The sequence below is a fragment of the Drosophila mojavensis genome, unplaced genomic scaffold (genome assembly GCF_018153725.1).
Source record: "Drosophila mojavensis isolate 15081-1352.22 unplaced genomic scaffold, ASM1815372v1 contig_81, whole genome shotgun sequence".
Classification (NCBI taxonomy): Eukaryota; Metazoa; Arthropoda; class Insecta; order Diptera; family Drosophilidae; genus Drosophila; species Drosophila mojavensis.
Window position 1 is genome coordinate 142,083 of NW_025318907.1, and position 21,769 is coordinate 163,851.

Sequence of the window (21,769 nt, forward strand, 5' to 3'; positions counted from 1 at the left end):
GCCACCTGCCGCAGCTTGGCATTGGCAACGGCTGCTGCCAACTGCTGCCCACTTTTAATGAAGTTTTCCGTTTCGTGCCGCCGCTGGCTCGGCTCGGCTCGGCTTGGCTTGGCTGGAAGGTAGCTTCTATTATACACTACATAATAATGGCATGAGTTTGACGACTGCTAAGCGAGCTTGTAGCTTTCGTTATATACAGACATACATACATATATAAATTTGTAATTGCGAGCTAGTTAAATCTACCAGATAATAGACAGCCTAGGCGTATTTGTTTTAATGGCTCAAAGCAAACACATACATATATAAATAAGTACGCATACGATTCATTTCAATTAAAGTAATTGTATAATGTATAATTTAATATTAATAACAATATTTAAATCAAGGCTGCCAGCCAAACCCATTTGAACCCAAAACTCTTATTTAATAATGCCCAAAGAAATGACCAAACCCAAACCGAAAGCAAACAACATTTTTCTTAGAATTGAGTTGGCTTTAATAAACAAAACTTTGAAGGGTGGCCCACTGGTCCATCACCAGCTATAGCTATACATATATACAATTTTATTAAACTAACAATGCATGTGGATAAATTTGAAAATATTTGATAAGCCAAGGGTTGAAGTGTTATAGAAATGATGTATGAGCATATGTATATATGTACATATGTACATATGTATATGTATAAATTTCCTTGAATATTTTATTAACTTAATTCTCGATTGCAAAATTTATAAATATTTTTCACCCCAGCACAAATAAAGAGACTGAGAGAGATGCAAAGAGGCCTGAAAGAGTATTGACTTTTTCCACTATCCTTTTCAGTTATTTTTTCTGTTTTCTGTTTTCTGCATTTGTTTTTATTTTGTAATTGTAAGGTCGAGTAGAATAAAAGTCCATTGCGCGTTCAAATGTTTTAATTAAAATTTAATGAATTCACTGTATTTAATTATGCATTGTTTCTGTTTCTGTTTCTGTTTCTGTTTCTGTTGCTGTTGCTGTTGCTGTTGACACTCGCACGGAGCAACTAAACCATGTTGGAAAATTAATTTTAATTATTTTGTTATTGCCAGCCTTTGAATTCGGCAAGTGACAATCTGGGCGATTTAAGGTCCGCTAGGCCAGAGAGTTGTGCAATTGCAGACAGTAATTAAAATAACATTTATTTCATTTTATTTGCAATGAAAACATTTTCTATTATGCTCACATATCAAATTTCTGTGAAATTTGCAATTGCAACGTTTTGAAATTGCAACTTTAATTAATTGACATTTCAGGGGTTCCACACACATAAACAAATAGTGTATTTTAAAAAATCAACAACAACCACAACGACAACAAAAAAGAAATCAATGGATAGAAAAAATAAAATTGAGAACGTAAACAATTTACCGACCAAACAACAAATTGAAAAGTAAAATAATTTTTATTAAATTTATTAACATTTCAAACAAAGTCAATTGCATATTTTGCAGCAACAATACCTAATGGCTGTAAACAAATATTATTTTATATCCAAACTTATTTGTTATTTATATATTAAAATAACAAAAAAAGAATTTTTTTTTAGATATACAATAAATGAATTGCGAATTCAGTTGGAGATACTCTTGCATTTGGAATTAAAGCATAAATATTTAATAAAAAGAAAAACATAAATGTGAATCTCATAAACTTCGCTTGAACCTAAATTAATTTCTCCAGAAACACTCAGATTTTTAGGAACATTTTTGTTAGTTCTTCGTAGAGATTTGATATTATTAAAGTAAAGTCTGCGTTTGGCATTAGCAAACATGTACTTTTGGAAACACATATATGAACACTCATACACACACACTCACACATTGCCAAAACAAAAATTGAAGTCGGTGTGTGCACATGCCATTTCACATGAACACATACTTATGTAACAGAAAGTAAGTAAAGAAAATAAAGCCATACATAAACAAAAAGTTTCGGAGAATCGTTTAATACATTGTTGTGGCAACTTTTCCAAGGGGCATATATTAGACAGATACACATACATACAAAGATATGCTTACATATATTTCCCAATGTATGTGTATAAGTAGCTAAAGACAAAATCTAAGCCGGCAAATGATTTCATTCTGGGGGCAGTGAAAGCTAGCTAGCACAGACTAATTCTCTGATCCGCTAATGCTGGCTCCATAAATTAGGAAATAAATATTATTAAATGTGTCATTAATTAAGCGAACCAGCGACGCTATTAATTAATAAAATTTCTAAACAAAAAGCCGACGCCGTTAAGTCTGGCCCCGAAAACAATTAGCCAAGCATTTAAGGTGTAAGCCAACACGCCCACCAAATGGAGCGCGGAAGAGTGAGGGGGGGCAGATCCCCAGCGAAAATGATGAACAAAGCCAAGCGCTGATTGATGGCAATAGACAAATTTGAGCTCTGCGGCAAAGTCATGTGGCATAATGAAGCAGGTGGCTGGGCTCGTAGGCGTTAAGTATCCAGCGGGCATCCGAAGCGAGAACCCAAAATTAGTTATCAGCCCAAGGAAAGGTGAAAAATGTTGTGATATTAATTTTTGAAAATTTTAAAGTTATGTTTATTCAAATACTTTTGTTTGAAGTTACAAAAATTTGTTGTGGGTGTTTTTTTTTTTTTTGTAATTTAATTTTTTTTTTTTTTTTTTTTTTTCTTTGATTTGAAATATTTTAAATATTATTTTTAATTATTTATAAATATATATTATTTATTTAAGTTTGATTTTATATAGTACACATGCTTATCTTGTTTAAATGCAAAGATCTGAAATCTAAGTTTAAGTTGAACATTTTGTTTTTCTTTCTCATTTCTTTTTGTTTGCATTCTAATTTTAGACTTTCCTCTGTTTTTCGCTTTTCTGCTTTGTTTAACATAATTTTTGGCGCTTGCGCGTGTACGCATATGTTTATCATGTATATATTTTATTGTCATGCATGATAAAAACTCGTTGAATTCGTGTAAATATGGTATATATGTATGTATGTATATATGTTTTGCATTTGTATATGTTTCGTGTATATACCTTAAGCTAATTTAAATCGGCGCTTAAATCTAACGAAAGTCACGCTTAAAATTACTTTTTGTTTATAATTGATTAAGGAATTTATCCCTCATATGATTTCAAATCGTTTGTTTTTTTGTTTTAATTTTTTGCTTGCTGTTTCTTCTCGTTTTTCTTCGGTTGAAAATCTTTACGCTTATCGGGCTTATATGAAGTATATAGAGATATATTGGTATGTCTAGAGCTTAAACTTGAACAACTGCTAATGAGAATGAGTCACGACTCAACAGACTCGTTAATATTTACGCTAATTGCTAAAAATCGTAATTGCTACTACTTAATATCGAGAAAAATGCCTACAAATTAATATTTGAGTGTTTTGTTGTTTCTACTAATGCTGCAGCTTCTTCTTCATCATCTTCATCGTTTTCGTTTTATACCTCTTCTTCTTCATCTTCTGCTTCATCGTCTCGTTCCTTCATTAATGTTGTATTTGCGGTTGTCTGTCCATTGTTGTCAGAGTATGTGTGAGTATGTGTGTGTGGATGGGGGGGCAAGCATTTGTAGAGTGGGTTGCGCACCTGCCCCAAAGGCTAATCCATTGCCATCAGCCTCGGCTTTGGCATCGACATCGGCATCGGCATGGGCAACGCCATTGATTGATGTGAATCGAAGTTTTGATGTGCGTGCTGGGTATCGTGATGCGGTTAGCCGAACCGAACCGAGCCAGTTGGGAGTGGAGAGCCTTGGACACAGGTACTTATCACAGCCTTCGAGCGCCGCATGCAAATGTCTTTTCTCAAAATACATTCAACATGTTTCCTCCATTTGCGCTCCATAATAATCAACGTCATTTAGTAATAATTATAAACAGAAAACAAAAACTTGCAACAGCAGCCAAACCAAACCAAGCCAAGCCAAGCCCCAGCAACAAAAACCTCCAATTGACTGGATCGACTCAATTTCAATTTCATGTTATACGATGTGCGATGTTGGAGTTGTTTCTGCCTTTTTGTGGTCGGACGTATTGTTGTGATGTGTGATGTCAATCAGTCCAGCTGGGCTTGGCCGCTGTTTGTTGTTGTTGTTGTTGGCTTTCGTCATGCGGCTTAGTAGGTCTGTCGATAAAATAATAGAAAAGAGGGAAAGGGGCGAACGAGAGTGGGCATTAAATTTAATAAGCCATTATCAATAACAATGCTTAAAGTAGGGCAGCCCTTCAAAGTGTGAATGGATTGCCATCATATACATTTTAATTAGCATTAACTATCAGCAGGCATAACTATGATGAGTAATCGGTATGGGTAATAAGATATGGATAAATGAAATATTAGAATAACTATTTAATTAAATTAATAAATACAAATTAAAATTAAATGAAAAAATATATAAAATAAATAACAAAAAAAAAAATAAATAAATAAATTAAAAAATATACGAAATTACGAAATGAAAAAACAAAATAATAAATAAAAATATATAAATAAAATAATAAATAAAACAGAAAAAAATTATAAATTAATAAATAAAAATTTATTACAATAAGAATAAATTTAAAAAAAATAATAATAATAAATAAATACTTAAAAAAAAGGAACCTACAAAAATATATCATTTAACTTAAATGAAATTAAATAAAATATAAATAAATAAAATATTCCTCAATAATTAGTTTAATTAAAATAATACACATAAGTAAATATTTCAAAAAAAAAAAAACAAATTTATGCTACTACTAATTAAAAACCACTTTAGTCTCAGTCATAAAAGAGGAAGTTTTTCAAACACTTACCACTGGCGGATAGGACATGTACTTGTCGCTCATGTTAAAGTAGGATCCATCGGCTGGCGGCGCTGGCGACGGCGATGATATGTAGCTGCCCTTGATGACCAGCGAGGAGGCGGGCGAGGGCGAGGGTATGTACAGGCCATTGGAGATCAGCATATGGTCGTCCTTGGCCCGCATGGGCATGCCCTCGATCAAGCCGGTGGCGCTGTTGCGCTGACTATGCCGCTTCGGGTTGGGCAGGGTGCGCGTGAAGTCCGGATTGCACAGCGGGTAGGGGGGCGTGCACATGGAGCTCTCCTGATATTTGGGCGGATAGGCCGTCGACTGTATGATGTCGACGTTCTCCACCAGATATGTCGATGCGGCCGCCTTTTTCTGTACATCCGCCTGCAATGCAGTGATGGGCAGCTGGTTAGGATAAGGCCAATCAGTCTGCAGTTCAATATTTGCTATAAACTGATGCCCATTTACCTTATAGACCGACTGATTATCATCCTTCGAGTAGGCGTCGTCGTTGCTGGGCTCCGTTTCGCCCTGGGACTTATTCTGACGGCGTATCACGAACCAGGCCACCAGCGCCGCATTCAGCACCAACAGCACCATGGCCGCCGAGGTGATGCCAATGATCATGACATTGGGCAGCTCGTCCTTTTCGGTATATTCCGCCGAGTGGGGCTGCGAGCCCTTGCTCAGGATGAGCTTGATGTCGGGCAAGAACTTGCTGCCGCCGGCCTCATTGTGCGCCATCACGGAGAAGTAGTACGTGCCGCCGGGCTTGAGGCTCTCCAGCGTGATGTTCTGTTGTCCCACCTTGGCGTCCACATACTTGTACTTGTCCTCGCCGTGCTGCTTGACGCGCACGCGGTAGTAGACCTGCATGCCGCCATCGAAGCCTGGCGTCCACATCAGCTCCACGCTCGTGTCGCTCACATTGCCCACCCGCAGCTGGAGGGGCGTGTCCGGGCGCGTGGGCTTGCTGAACTCCAGTGTGGTGCTGGCCTGACCCATCGCGTTGCGCACGACGCACTCGTACTGCCCATAGTCATCCGCCGAGGTGCTCTCCACAAGCAAGGCGGACTCGAAGTGGAGCGGATCCACCTGACGCTCGACGGTGGTGAACTTGTTGCGTCGCTGCATCTTCAGGTCCTTGCCATGGCGACGCCAAATGAAACTGGGCTGGGGCGCGGCCAAGGCACGGCAAATGAGCTGAGCCCGTACGCCCAGGCGAGCCGCAAAGCGCGTGTACGCCGGTGAGTGATCAATCTCCGGCGAGGCTGCAATCAATCAAAAAACGATGGAAAGAAATCAATGATTAGCTGCTACGGGCACAAATGAAGCTCTGGCCACTTACTCTGCACAACAAGCACCACGTTCTGGGAGGCTGGAGGTCCGCGCTGATTGTCCACAGTGCACGTGAAATTGCCAATATCGCCACGCTGGACATTATCGATGTGCAGCAGCGCGGTGTTGTTGTCGAAGCTGGACGTGGTGCGAGTGGCGAAATCGTAGCCGGGCCGGGACCAACGCACATGGGCGGCCTCCAAGGGGCGGGCTTGCACTTGACAGGCCAGCACAGCCTGTTCGCCAGGCGCAAAGCTCTGACCCTCGGTGACGGAGGTAATAACGGGTGCATCTAATGGACAAGCGAAATCAGCAACTGAGCAACTGGACAAAAGTGGGCAATCCGACTACGGAGCACTTACATTCCACAATCACTTGAATCTCCAGCAGGGCTGTGCCTTGTGTGTTGAGGGCCTCGCACACATAGACGCCCGCATCGTTGCGGCTGAGGCGACTTATATTGAGTCTGGGTCCATCCGATACCAGGCGCTGGCCGCTCAACGGATTGCTGCTAATGGGCAGACCGTCCTTGGTCCAGGTATAGCTAATCGACATTGGATTGCCGCTCGCATGCAGCTCGACTTGCAGCGGCGAGCCCTCGACACCCACAAAGCTGGTTATCTGAGCGACATCGAACTTGGGAGGAACTGCGCGGAATGGGAAGGAGCTAGTCATAGGACAAATATCAGTGGGATGTGAGCTCGGGCCACTTACAGAGTATGTCCAGGCTGATGGTCTCGTGAACGCTGCGCTGCAGCACTTCGTTGTGGCTCTGGCAGGTGTAGATGGAGCCATCGAGGTCCTGGGTGATGTTCACGTGCATCTCGAGGGTGGACACCGAGCCGCCCCAGAGGCCCGGCCTGTTGGCCAGGTTGAGGCCCTCCACAGGTATGCCATCCTTCCACCAGCTGATTTTGGCCGGCGGATTACTGGAGCTGGAGTCGCAGATGAGCTTGGCCCGGATGCCGGGCACCAGGTTCTTGGGCGACACACTAATTTTGACCGTCTCCGGCGGAACTAAAGGGCCAATGAAATCACAATGTCAGAGAAATGGGGCCAAAGGGCTGAACGCAATCGCTACTCACAATGCACCCCGAGAGTCTTAGTGGCGAATAACGGGATCTCGATGGCTGCATTCTGCACCTCACACTTGTAGATGGCATTGTTGTCGGAGGCATTCACCAGCAGCGACAGCTCCGAGCTGATTTTGTTGTCGGTCACCTTGGAGGCGGCATTGAGGCGCTTATCGTTCTTGTACCACTGCAGAGTCGGGGGTGGGTTGCCGCCAGCGGAGCTGCACTGCAGTTTCAGGATCGAGCCGGAGATGAGAATATCGCCGTCATTGTAGCCGGTCAGCAGTGGAGGCGAGGGCGGATCTAAAGGGGGGAAGGCAAATAGCTAAAGAGAACTGCCCATGGCTGAGTCTACCACTCTCATCACACTCACACAAAACATTCACGGTGTGGGAGCCCACAACATTCTGGGAGAGCTCCGCATTGAGGGCATGACAAACAGCGATGAACGTGCGACTCTGAGAATCGATGTTCAGGGTGATGTTGGAGCTGCTCACCCAGCCGCCGTCAGCGCTGCTCGTCGTCTTGAAGGTGCTGTTGGTCAAGGGGCGTCCGTTCATGGACCAGCTGATACGCGCCGGGGGATTGGAGGGGGCTGTCACACAGCTCAGCTGCACTGCATCGCCCACCTTGGCCTGGGTAGCGCCACTCAGGAAGACATCCTTCGGTGCGTCTATATGGAAACACGCTTTGGTTTATAGGCAACTGAAAAGCTTCGTAAATCATTCAGGGACACTCACATAGAACAGTTAGATTGAGCTCGGCCCGCAGCGGCGTATTCGATAGCAAATTCTTGGCTTCGCAGACCAGGTTGGCGCCATTGTCCGAGGCATTCGCCGTAAATTTGTAGATATTCTCCGAGAGGCGACCCGAGGTGCGTTGGGGCGAATTGACGACCTCGCCATTGCGATACCAGACCAACTGAGCCGGCGGATTGCCGCCGCGACTGCGGCACGCAATTTGCAGCTGCTGGCCACGGCGCAAGGTCTCGCCTTGGCTGTAGCCCTCAAAGAATGGCGGTCCGGGTGGATCTAATTGTGTTTGAGAGGTTTTGGGAATAATCTCTTGTTGCTGGGGGAATGAGAAGCAGATGACTTACATAGCACAGAGAGCTGGACTTGAGCGCGCATGGGCACATCCGGGGGCAACGCCTTGTGGCGCGCCTCACAGGAGTATTCCTTGTAGTCATCCTGGGCGCGTGGCTGCAGATGCAATGTGGAGCTGGTGCGGAAACGCTTCGCTGACGTTTGATTCACTGAGACAATGGGCTCTGCGGGCGGTTAAGCAAGTTAGACTGGGACGAGGGAGTTTGCATTAAGGCGAGGCTTACCCAATGTCAACGGCGTCTCGCCCTGATACCAGACAATCTCCGCCGCCGGATTAGCATTCTCGGTGATGCACTGCAGCGTTAGGTTCTGGCGTTCGATGACCTCCACTTTGGCGTTGCGTGCATAGCCATCGATGGAAATGCTGCTGGGCGCTGCCACGATGCTCAGCTTGGCATTGGCGCGTATGGCCGGATTGCCAGCTGCCGGGCCCACCTGGCACTGGTACTCGGCGTCATCCTCGAGCGTGGCATTCTTAATCTGCAAGTTGTAGGTGCCGTGCGCCTTGTCCACCAGCACCGAGTAGCGCGGAAAGCCCGGAATGACGGCCGAGAAGCCCAGCGCGAACCCATCCTTTGTCCATTGAACCTTGCCGGCGCGCGACTCCACCTCGCAGCGCATCAGCGTATCGGTACCCTCCAGTATCTGCAGATCGTGGGGGGTAACTCGGAACCGTTGCACAGCAGGCGCCGCTGCTTGCGGAGCATCAGCCGAGGCAGTGCCGCCTACGCCAGCTGCAGAGAGGATGAGATGGGAAAACAAATTCGCATATTGTTAATCGGCACGTTCGACAATTGCGCACGTAGTTGGTAACCGGCAACGGGTAGCGGGTAGCGGGTAGTGGATGGAGCAGCGGGTACCTATTTCAATTGGCAGCGAGCAATCGACCAATCGACCTGTCAACCGACCCAGTCGCAGTCACCGTCACAGTGGGAGCTACAGTTACAGTTACCTATTTCTCGCAGCCCACACATAAAATACACATTACTTAAGCATAAGACCCGACGAGGCAGCCCAGTCACATCTCACTAATTTGGAACAACTTTTATTTTGTGTTATGCTGTTTTTTTTTTTTTTTTTTTATTTGTTTCGCACACATACACGTGCATGACTAACATGTGTGTAGGTGTGCGTGTGTGTGTATGTCAGGGCACTTTGAGTCTGTCATTGAGACATGGACAAGTCCGTCCGGCTCGCCGGCTGTCTGCCTTCTGTCTTCATCAGCGGGTCTGCCCGCTGCCAGTCTGTGTGTCGCTATATCAACCCACACCGAAACGAACCGAAGTGGGTCTACAGCTTGCGGCTCATTAGCATTAAAATGTCTTAAAGAAAAGAGCAGGCCACGTTCGATACCAAATTGAACCGACTACTTAGCCGTGTATATGTGCTCGAGTATGTGACTCGATTCGTGTGCGTGTGTGTGCATGTGTGTGCATGTGTTTGTGTGTTGTCGTCGACCTAATCAGCATTAGAGCAATCTACATAGGTAATACACATAAAAGCACGCACAGTGTCACTGGGTCATAGAAAACTGTGGGGAAAATGCCAGAGAACTTAAATCAAGGGAAATTAAGTGCGAAAACTCGGGCAAACAGCTGAAGTTCATTACATTCATCAATCAAGAGACAAGAGAACAAAGAAGCGACAGATAGCCAGACAGACAGGCAGGCAGACAGACAAAGAGAGACCCAAATGGAAATGTTTGATTGGCAATCAGGCCAAGCTTTAGTCAACTGGCAATATGCAAATTAAAACTGGTTTCATGTATTTTTTATATTTTTTATTTTTAAATCACTTCATTTTTCAAATCAGAACTTGGCGATTGCAATCAATTATCATTTATTATAATTCTTAGCTCATTTTTAACTTGGCTGCCAATCAAAACAAGTTCAATTGGTTTCAGTTCGCAGACAAGCCAAAGCTAAATTAAACTCGTTTAATAACAACAACAACAGCAACAATAGCATTTGTTTTTTCTCATAAGAAAACCATGTTTAATTGATTGCATAGTTTTTGTGCCACTGTGCGAGCCTGGAAGCAGCTAAGGCCAACATTCAAACACTGCGTGAGACGTGCCTACAAATGGCTCAACAAATAAACGTCGCTGTCGTGGACTTCATCAATGGATTAATTGATTATTTGTCGTACACAAGAAGCCAGCGAGGCTGCACGGTCTTGAAATGAGCTCGATTTCCGTTGGACTTGAGCACGAAATGAACCACAATATTGTACATATACATATACATATACATATAGAGAAGAACGCATTTACATATACAGATACATAGAAACATTTATATATATGTCTGCATTTAGATAGAGCTATCCATTGAATATGATTCGGTCACCATCAACGGAAACGACCACCCGCAGCTGCAAGTTAGTCACTCGCTTTTTTTTTTTTTTTTTTTTTTTGCTTTTGGTTTTTCTTGGCGCGCTTCAATTTGCATAGGGCCGCATTAACTTGGCCCAAAGTTCATGCAATTAAGACCAAAGACCAAGAGACAGTTGACCAAACTGCACAGCCAGAACATTTCCTGCAGCAATTAACCAACAACAACAACAACAGCAGCAGCAGCAGAAAAAACTGCACAACTTGACAGGTTTTGCGTCGACGACGACAACGACAACGAAAATGTCGAGAAAAACAGAGGCCAAGCCCAGGCCCCGTCTCCGGTTGGCTACAACTCATTTAGTGTCATTACGAAGTCACCCCCCACTGCCCAGGCCAAGCATGTATATATGTATGTGGTATATATGTATATGTGTACACCCCTCTCACTCACTACATGGAAGACAATAAGCAATGGGTAATTGTCACACATATGCAGGGCAGGATGGCCAACAAAGAAATCCTTGAAGTGTGACAGTAGGAAACACTGGCAGGCCAGACCAGCACACAAACTAAAGAAACAACATGCAAGAAAATTCTAGGTGGTCGACTGCGAGATACCTTGTACAAAATACAATAAAAATTTAAATTATATGGAAAACATTAAGATAATTAAAAATATATAATATACAATTTAATAACTGAATATTTGTAATATATTATCGATAACATTCAAACTGCAATAATTATCGATTTTTTTTTTTAGATATTCATGTGAGCTATAAATTTCAATTTTCTATGCCTTAGAGACGCTGAGATCTAAGTGTTTATCAGGATAGGACTAAATCAATTCAGTTCAATCTGATTAAGAATATATATATATACTCTGCAAAGTCTGCCACGCCTCCTTCAAACACTTCCACAAAATGGGTATACCCTTACTTCCCAATTTCAATGCAGGTGCAGGGTATAGAAAACAAAAAACACTGGCTGTAAAGTGAAGTAAAGTGCAAAGTAAATGAAAGGACGTAACAGAAGGCGGCTAAAGTAAACCGGTTTAGCATTTCATTCATGCCTTTAGGCCGTTGGCTGTTGGCCAGTGGTCAGGGCGCAAGGAGTCGGTAGCACTCACTCTCGCTCTCCCTCTCCCTCTCCCTCTCCCTGTCCCTCTCCTGTTCAACTAAATTGTCTTCCAAGGGTCTGTAATTGTCAACTGGGCCCACAAATTGTACGCAAACTAAACTAACAGCTTAACCACAAAAACCGTTCCATGCCACTCGATGCTGATGTTGATGATGTTGCTGATGTCGATCCTGTGCCTTCGACTCAAACTTGGCCACAAGCTAAGTAAGTGCGACTGTGAGTGCAAGTGCGAGTGCGATAGCTATAGCTATAGCCATAGCTAGTGCGAGTGCTGGCCCAAACGCAAAGCTGCTAATAGTTTCGAGCATGGCCGACATTTACGTGCGGGCACTGGCAAGCGATGCGCAACGCCGGATGTCGCACTAATGGTCAACGCAACCCCTTTAGTGAGCTCACACTCCCCTGTTGGGGCGCCCATCTACAGCTCTCTCGCTCTCACTCCTCCTCACTGTCTCTCTCTGTCTCTCTCTTGCTTTGTCTCTGCTTTGTAAGTTAAACTATCTACAAGTCATTAACTCATATAAAGCCAGCGACTGTCGCACAGCAGGCAGGCAGGAGCCAGTCAGCCTCACTACGAGCCTATACAGTGTGCGTGTGTGCGTGTGCGTGTGTGTTTGTGTGTGTGTGCTTGTCCACAGACAATCCATGCTGAAGTGGCCTGGACCTAAACCTGAACCTGGCCCGGGAAACTGCTGTGCTGCTGCTGCTCTGCTGCTGCGCTGCCAACGCACATTTTGCTCCATGCTTTTTGTCTTTTTTTCTCGCCGTCTGTTGTTTTTATTTTTCTCTTCTCTTCTTTTTATTCAAACTGATGCTGCTGCTGCTGTTGCTGATGTTGTTGCTGCTGCTGTCTTATCAAGACCAGTTTTCAGTTTTGCCGCTGTTTCTGTTTTCGGTTTGCTCTGTTTGCCTGCAACTTCAGTGCGTTAATGGAAAATATTGTGGCATATCACAGGAAATCCGGTGAGGTTTTTTCTCGCACTCCTTTTAGCGTCAGGACACTTAGCGTGCACACAGCCAACAGCAGCAGCAGCAACAGCAACAACAACAACAACAGCAACTACAACAAGCCATACGAATGACTTTGACAAAATTAACGGTCACATAAATCTTTCCCCATAGAGCTTCTATGCGCACTTTGCGGCTTTGCGTTATAAATTTAATTAAAATTTCTTCTGTTTTTTTTCATGTTTTTTTATTTTATTTTTTTGCTTATCCATGTTGTTATTGTGGCTTTGTTGCTGCTGCTGTTGGTGGTGGGGGCGGCGCTACGCGCTTTGTTAATTTAACAAATGTCTTTTATTATATTGATTAAAGCGGCTTTGGTGTCAAATTTGTTGTCAGCTATGTTAAGCGCCCACAAAGTGTTTGGAATTGTTTTAAACGGCGCTGCGCAGAGGATTTCTGGGTAGCCATGACAATTATTTTCAACATGTGGCTTAGAGCTCACCACACGCCAGCATCAGCAGGAGCAGCAGGAGCAGTGGCAGCCCTCCTCGCCCCGCTTGGATATGTGGAAAGGCTTATAATTTGAGAGCCAGCTAAGTAAATCGTGTGCACTCGATGCTGAGCCGCTTTGGCCAACAAGATTGCTGGATCATTTATCCGTCGAGCTGTTCTCGCTCGAGCGCATAAGGACATGCACAAGGTGGAAAATCTGAGGAGATTTTAGGCGAGCAGGCAATTTAACTACAGCTACGGCTAATTCCACGGAATTTGGCACAGCGTCTTGTTCCATTTATAATGAAGTCTTTAAATATAAATAGAAGTCTCTTGAATTATAAATTTCGAGCCCGCATAGCGTTCGTCTATCAATCTTCGCAAAGGAAACTTAAGCATTCAAGTTAAACTAGTTTTGCATACTTCGGCCAGCTCGTCTCGAATATCAACGTCGTCGCCTCTTTAGAAATATGAAAACTCATTTTTTATGCTCTTCGAATACGTGTCGCAAATGGCAAATACTTTCGACTTAAATAGATCAGACCGGTTTGCCGTAAATAAAACACTTCTAATCTATAGGCTAATTAGGCTGGAAACTGAAGCTCGCCTCAGTTAATGGATGCGCAAGAGGAAAACAATTTCCCGCATCTGATTACGTAATGTCTAAGCATTAAATCAATTGCTGGGCTTTGTCGAAGGGAATCCAACGTCCTCGTTATTCAATATTTATTGTCATATGCATATATAAACACTTTCATTGTCGTCTATTGATTCGCTTTGAGCTTGTTTTCATATTTTCAATAACAAAATAATGGAATTGCCAGCATCCTTTATCTCGACTTCATCTTTCATATTCACTTGCCGTCGATTTCAATATTCCTCCTTTATTGTCGCAGCAGCAGCAGCAGCAGCTCTTGGCTATCTTTATGGCTGTGGCCCTGCTGTCTCGCTGTCCGTCTGTCTGCAGCGCTCCGTCCGTTTAATGTTCGCCTTGGGCACGCTTAATAAATTCACAATAAAACGCATTTGACTCGCGCGAATCGCACAGCCCACAATAACATTCTCAGTGGCAATGGGACTTTCAAAATGGTCTCTCTTCCACACTCACTCTGAGTCACTCTCTCTCTCGCTCTCTGTCTCTCTCGCACTCCCACACAGAGTAAGCCTTGGTAAATTTCACACAAATTGCCGCATTACCAAGTCTGTCTCTGTCTTTATGTCTCTGTGTTGTGTTGTGTTGTGTTGTGTGCCCTGTGCACTGATTGAATTATAAAATTTGCAGCTGAACAAATGTGACCAGCCATATCAAATGGTTCTATACACACACACACACACACACACACACACGCACACCCACCACTCACACCCATCCAGCTGGCTGTCAAAAACGGACAGGCTCTTTGGCAGCGACGTTAAACTAATCAACTAATTTGCTATGAACTTTGCGGTCTGAACAAATTAGAGCGCTATTCTCGGGAACAGACCATTGGCTGGCCAGAGGGTAGAGGGGGAGGGGCAGGGAGAGACAGAGCCAAGTAACCCAGCCAGCCATAGCATTAACATTAATTATTTTCTGCTTCATGAGCATTTTAGATGAACATGAACGGTCGACGGAAGAGGGGAGAGGGGAAAAGTGAGAGGGAAGATGTGAGATGGGAGAACTGGACCAAGACGATGTGCACCCAGCTTCAGTTGCTGCTCCATTCAATGCTAACCGACGCTTTCATCTTTAATTAATTAATAAAAATTATTGCCCCTTTTGAACTCTGCGGCTGTCAACTATTTTTTTTTTTTTTCTGAATTTATTTTTGTATTCAAATATGCAAGCAAATACTTTCTGTTTTATACATAATTTTTTTTTTTATTTATAAATTTTATTTAATTATTTATTTTTTTTTTCGTGCTGCTGTTGTTTTGAGTTTGACCGCAGCACAAAATACAACAAGAGCAAAAAATATTTTGAAAACTGAAAGTATTTTGTGGCTAGCCTATGCGGGCTAGGCAATTAGTTAAATTAAGTCTGGCATTCTTTTCATCTTCAACAATTTAAATGCCAAAATATTTAGCTAAGCGCACAAATTTGCAAAAACATAAATAAACCAAAATGGAGCTCTGAAAACGATATGCATATACTTTTATGAATAAAATCTAAAAATACTATGGATATGATGAGTCTAAGCCCGAATTTAACAGCATGCGGAAGAGCCGAGAAAAGAAAATGACAAAAATACAAACAGATTTGCTTGTTGGCGTTATTGTTGTTGTATATTCATATACATTTTTTTTTTTTTTTTTTTTTTTTTTTTTTTTGAATATAAAATAACAGAGAACTGTAATAGAGTTGATGATTTTATGACTGTAAGCCACTCAGCAAAACATTCGTTGGCTTATGCGTTCGTCCGGTTGTCAATTTTGTTATTGTTGTCACCGATGCGTGGGTTAAAAGATTTCTAACACCCACACATACATACAACTCTGGCGAGAGGAAAAATATGTAATTTTGTTAAAAATGAAAAGAAGAAGAAAACGAGAAATTGACAAATTTTATTAGTCATAAATTTTAGGCAAGCATAAAAATCATGGACAACACCTAGGCCAGAACAGAAAACACACACACACACACACACACAAACTTAAAGAAGAAGCAGACACTGAGTCGGCAGTCTATGAAAATGAATTATATATATATGTATTTGAAATATATACATATTTTGCTGTATATATATAGGACAAAGTTTGAATTTAGCAATGAGGACGAACTGGGCGCGCCTTAAAATATGCAACAAAATATTATTTAGTGCGCTCGTAAAACTTCGCTGGGTGTTTGCCTGCAAATGGACAAAGTTTGTGGGACTTCTTGTTCTTCTTATTTTTTGTTATATTCTGTGGCAGGCAAATTAATTTTTTGTTTGCTTTTTTTTTTTTTTTTTTTTTGGAGTTCGAATATTTGTTTCGTTGTACTTTTTATGTTAAGCAGTGAGAGGGAGAGGGAGAGGGGGAGAGGGAGAGGGAGAGGGAGAGGGAGAGAGAGAGGGAGATGGAGAGAGGGAGGCACGGGTGTGAGCTGCTTTTAACGCGTTATTTTTGGGCCTTAACGGCACCAACTACCGGTCTTTAAGCTAAGCCCACACGCCCACACAGCGGCCAGCGGCCAGCGGCAAACACACGTAGAAGCAGCTGGTCCATTGACACAACCCACAGTCGACTGGGCCTATAGGGCATTTGAATAAGAAATCTAGCCGGCCGATGGTGGAGCAATACGTTTGCTCATATGCTCATAAAGAAGTCAAAATCAACATTTAGTGCTAGCCATGGCTTAGGAAAACCAGTTCGAGTGCCACTAACTAACTGAGCCGTCGCCGCGGCCTACGTGCCTCAAATACGGGTTTATGAATGGCAAACGCCATATGAATGGCTCGACTCGGCTCGGCTTGGCTCGGCTCACAAAGACAGACAGCAACGTGGGCCGCGCCAGCAGACGGACGGACAATCCCCCTACCGAAACAGCAAAACAGCGAAACAGCGAAGCGTCGAGGCTTTGAGTTGTGGCGCATATTAAACTGAATTTCAATTCGAAGCCAGCCAACGCGAGGGGCTGCTCAAAGCGCAGCTCTAGCTTTAGGTTTCTCTATATGTATATTCAGCGAACTGGTCTCAGACTCAGTCTCACACTCGCCTGCCCCTACTCCTCCTCCTCTGCCATTGTCTTGGGCACCCAGAGCACGCACCTGGCTTTGACGTTTTTGCCCGGCTTAGTTTAATGCGCTGCGCGAATTGGCGGATCGACGGATCGCCAGTGCGCCGGATCGACAGCAATCGACGGCTGCACTTGTCGTTTGCCAAATGCCAAGACACAAAGCCGAAGCCGAAGCCGGAGCCGGAGCCGTAGCCAAAGCCATTGCATGCCACACTTGACTGTTGCAGTTGCAGTTGCTGTTTGCCGTTTGCCGTTACTGACTGCTGTATGTGGCAGCTGCATAATTATAATGTCTGAGCCCAATTGGCCCGCTGGCTCGGTATTATGTTTTTTTTTTTTTTTTCTTCTTCTCTCTGCCCCTCGCTGAACCTCTTGGCTTGCCAAGCCACTTGTCTGTCTGTCCGTCTGCTCGTCTGTCTAGCCAAAAGGTCAAACTACATATTTTTGCTGTTTTTATTGACGTGCTGAACTTTAAGTGTGCGACTTAGACTTGGAAATGAGTTTGGCCCGCAACTGGGTTAGAAATGTTAAAAACTTCAACATCCAACTTAGATATTAATTACAAATTAGATTTCGAAGTCATTTAAATCAACTCATGTAGTTAATACACTTCAAGCCAGTCGTAAATTATAAATGAGGCCACGTCTCAGACGTCATAAATAATCGCAGCACACAAAATAAATTTCAAGCAACACTCTTTATAAACTACAGGAAACAGCAACAGATAAAAAATGTGCATAAAATCAGCGAAAATTTTGAATAAAATTTATCAAAATATGAGAAACATAAATTCAAAGCCATTTCGATTCGTTTCCCTTTATCGCCTTTTTCAAATAAATTTCGGTGATTAAACCATTTGGAGCTCAGCTTCAGCTAATAGTCGCAAATTAAGCAATTTTTTAACGTCCATAAAAAATTGCTAAATTAATATTAGTTAAAGCGATACATTTAAATTTATAGAGCTCGGAAATATTTTATGCGAATGCAGTTTTTTTTTTCTTTTTTCCATCCTGCGAGTCGTAAAAACAATATGTATAATTTTTGGTATTTTTTTTTTATTAATTTTTTTTTTTGCTCATTAAGTCAACTATAAATAAGTATATGTAAATGTTATGTATGCAATTCCATTTGATTTTTATTTTGTTTTATTTTTATTGCCTTGTACCCGCACACTCACGTCACATCCATCCATGAATGGGTTTTGCGGGCCTGTTGAAAAGTTGTTTCATTTGTTGTTGTTGTTTTTATACCCTGAACCCATTTTCAATGGGAAATCAGGGTATAATGGTTTTGTTGAAATGTATGTAACAGGGAGAAGGAGGCGTGGCAGACCCCACAAAGTATATATATTCTTGATCAGGGTGACGAGCTGAGTTGATTTGGCCCTGTCCGTCTGTCTGTCCGTCTGTCCGTCTGTCCGTCCGTCCGTCTGTCCGTCTGTCCGTCTGTCCGTATGTATGAACGCGTCGATTTCAGAAGATATAAGAGCTAGAGACTTCAAATTTTTTTTAAAATGTCCGTAATTACAGCGCGCATATCAAGTTTATCATTAAAAATCGATAACTCATCTCGATCTTTTTTATCGATAAAAAACCTTATCGAAACCCAGTTATAAAATTATATCTTCTACACCTTTATTGCTAGAGTCTCCAAATTTTTAATGTATGCTTATATGCCATTTATACAATTTCGGTTTTTGTTGAAATTTACCCCCCACCACTAAATTCACCCCTTCACCGTCACTTTTGTAAAAAGCGTATTTCAAATACTAGAGACTTGTGCTTTGGCAATTACATGCATATTCATGTTATAATCATAATCTAAAAGTTTCATGAAGATCGTACGTCCATAAAAAAAGTTATTAAACAATTAAGTTCTCATAGTAAGCGCACACTGCAGCCCATGCGTGTTTATGCGTGGTTGCTTGTATGTGTATGTGTGTGTGTATGTGTGTGTGTGTATGCGTTTGTGTCTGTATGCGTGTGTGTGTATGTATACCTGTGTGTGCGTACGTGCGTGTGGGTGTGTGTGTGTGCGTGTTTTTTGTGTAAGCTGAAAGTCGCGAAAAAGTATTGAAATATCTATTGCTCCAAGGGTTCAGGGGATCTCGTAGTCGAGCAGTCTCGACTAGAGCTTTCTTACTTGTTTTAGTTTATTTTCGAGTATTGTGTTTGCCTTTTTGTTTCATATTATTTATGTATGCAGATTTAAACTTTTTTAACTGTGGGATTGTTTGTTTGCAGCTTTCGTGTGGAAGCCAGCTCAGCTCGGCTTTATTTTTAAAAAAGTTTAATGGCCGTCTGATTGCGGACCAAAATGTTCGTATTACCTATTTATGTTTTCAAGGATGTGAACATTAAGTTGTAAGATTTATACAATATATATATATATATATATATATATATATAGAGTCGTACAGATAAGTTAAGACATTTCATTTTGCACTGCAGTCTCCGAGTCTCAGAACTGAAAAGCCAGTCGAGCGCGTCGGGCCTGAAATTCAAGTTATCTGAGGGCGTTTGAAAAACTGCTCGAGCATAACAACTGTCTGCGGGCCCCTAGCCAAAAGTTAGATAATCAAGCGACACCAAAAAGCCAAAAGATACGAAACACGGCCACACTGGCCAGATTAATGGCTACAATCTGATTACTTTGAGGCCAACAACAAGAGACAACAACCGACAATGGACAGCGGACAGCGGACAACAGACAAGAGACAACAGACAAGAGCCAAGACAAAGGCCAGCCAACGATGGGAGCCATAATTAAGCAAAGCCGTCGCAGTCGCCGTCGCCGTCGCCGTTGCTGTTTAGTCCGAATTTGTAAATTATAGACAAGCCGGGTGGGAATAATGCTCCACATGCCCAGCAACCAAATTGTTCATTTGTCAAAATTAACACGCGGTCAAAACACAAGAGCCAAGAGCTCACAACAGTTGTTGCTGTTGTTGTTGTTGTTGTTGTTAATCTTCATGTTACTAATGCTAAGCAGCTGCTAAACTTAAAACATATATATTTTTAGTCATGATGCGTAGGAGCAGTCAGTTATTAATTATGTATGTAAATGCCAACTAAAGATATAGCAACAAGCAGATTGACTAACTAATTGATTGGCGTTAGATCAAAGCTTTGCCCAAGAGATAAACCCCAGACAACTGACTGATTGCTGAAGTCTTGTCTTCATTTTCTGTTATTTTTTGTAAGTTTTTGTTTAGCTTTGTCTATTTAAATTGTTATTTCTTACATGCGGAATATCTAATCAAAACGAAATTAATCAAAAACAGCTGAAGTTTCTGTTGCGAGAGGCTGGATAATTTGGTTTACTAACAGCAAAATTGTAATAGCTCTTAAGCCGTTTGAATGAGTAATAAGTGAGGCATTTGCATTTGGGTTAATCGTGTACTTGACTTGAGAGAGAGAAAAAGAGAGAGAGAGAGAGAGAGAGAGAGAGCATATTAGAGCACTCTGCACTCTAATCAGGCTCTGAAATGAACTGAATCAGAACACTTTGAACTTGAAACCTGAGGCGATCGGTCGGTTTACTTGGGCTGACAGAGATGCGAAGCAGGAAGTGGCGAAGTCAACGTCGAGCAAAGATTTGGAATTATCCTTACTTTGTATTCATCAATTAACAAACAACCTTAGCAAAGATTTGGAATTATCCTTACTTTGTATTCATCAATTAACAAACAACCTTACCAAATATTTTGTATAAGCCACATAGTTCATTTACAAACGAACTAAGAACGATTCAAGAATTACTAAAGTTATATATTTCATATTATTTTTGGATGAATTGAAGGCGACTTAAACAATTCTGATCTAAAGTCTAGGAGAGACTTATAGGAAATATCATATATACTTTATATATATATTTAAAATTCGATCAAATAAAATTATTCATCAATATGAATAAACTAAATAAAATAAAATGATATAGAACACCAAAAACAGTATAGAAAACTTTTATAACTTAGCTACAAAAATATATAAACCCATATGAAAAATACTAAAAAAAAATAAAAATAAAAATAAAAAATAAAAATAAATAAATAAAATATAGTAAATTAATATAATAAATAATAAAGATCCTCCCATCCTAACTATATTATATATAACTATATAAAATTAGCTTCATGCCCCAAATAATTTTAATTGTTATTCTCTGTCGTTGCCAATTGAATTTTTTCCCAAATCGAATTCAAATGAAAAACCATTTCTATATTTAATTTTAGATTCATAACTCAAGTGAATATGTGGAAACCTTTTCCCACACTATATAATGTGAATGCATATTTATTTGTAATACAATTTCCAATAGCAATTGAGGCTTGTTAGCTCTTGCCTCTTGCTGTTCTTGGAAATTGCCAAGGCAAATTGAATAAACGAAACAGCTTTAAGCAATTTTCACAGTGTCGCGTCTTGTTATTAATTCAATTTTTTGTTGCTTATTTTAATTTTCGTGTTTTGTTGCTGTTGTTGTTGTTTTTTTGGGACACAGTTACCGTACACTTTTGTGGGTTTTCGACCACGTTTCTGGCAGTTTAATTGAGGCAGCAGAGGGGAAACAGATACTGACAACTGCTGCCGCTGTCGCTGTCCAAAAACCGGCTTAGGCGCGTCGCGCACACAAACAACTCATAGCCATCCATCATTATGAAATGTGCTACAGTGTGTGTGTGTGTGTGAGTGTGCGTGCAAGTGTGTGTGCGTGTGTTTGTGTGAGCTGCACCTGCTCGCGTTTAGCTGGCCTGGGAAGCACCAGTTCAACTCACAAGAGGCCTCCTTCATTGATAGTTTCATGCACTCCGAGCTCAACTTTCGCATGCG

At 41.9% G+C, this 21,769-nt stretch overlaps 1 protein-coding gene across 2 annotated transcripts in view; it reads right to left on the reverse strand.

The window, feature by feature from the left end:
* Positions 1–2,829: 2,829 nt before the first annotated feature.
* LOC6580311 (nephrin) overlaps positions 2,830–21,769 on the reverse strand; it is a 29,727-nt gene continuing 10,787 nt past the window's right edge. The window contains exons 2-12 of one of the 2 annotated variants that reach the window (XM_015164166.3): positions 8,553–9,062; positions 8,322–8,492; positions 7,963–8,253; positions 7,596–7,895; positions 7,235–7,525; positions 6,864–7,166; positions 6,512–6,796; positions 6,160–6,441; positions 5,280–6,082; positions 4,812–5,195; positions 2,830–4,137 (exon numbers count right to left, since the gene is read on the reverse strand). In XM_015164166.3, coding sequence (XP_015019652.1) covers positions 4,129–4,137; positions 4,812–5,195; positions 5,280–6,082; positions 6,160–6,441; positions 6,512–6,796; positions 6,864–7,166; positions 7,235–7,525; positions 7,596–7,895; positions 7,963–8,253; positions 8,322–8,492; positions 8,553–9,062 — 3,629 coding nt within the window. In that variant the 3' untranslated portion in view covers positions 2,830–4,128. Of the gene's footprint in view, positions 4,138–4,811; positions 5,217–5,279; positions 6,083–6,159; positions 6,442–6,511; positions 6,797–6,863; positions 7,167–7,234; positions 7,526–7,595; positions 7,896–7,962; positions 8,254–8,321; positions 8,493–8,552; positions 9,063–21,769 lie in introns of both variants that reach the window. The other variant, XM_002006124.4, reaches the window with a different exon arrangement.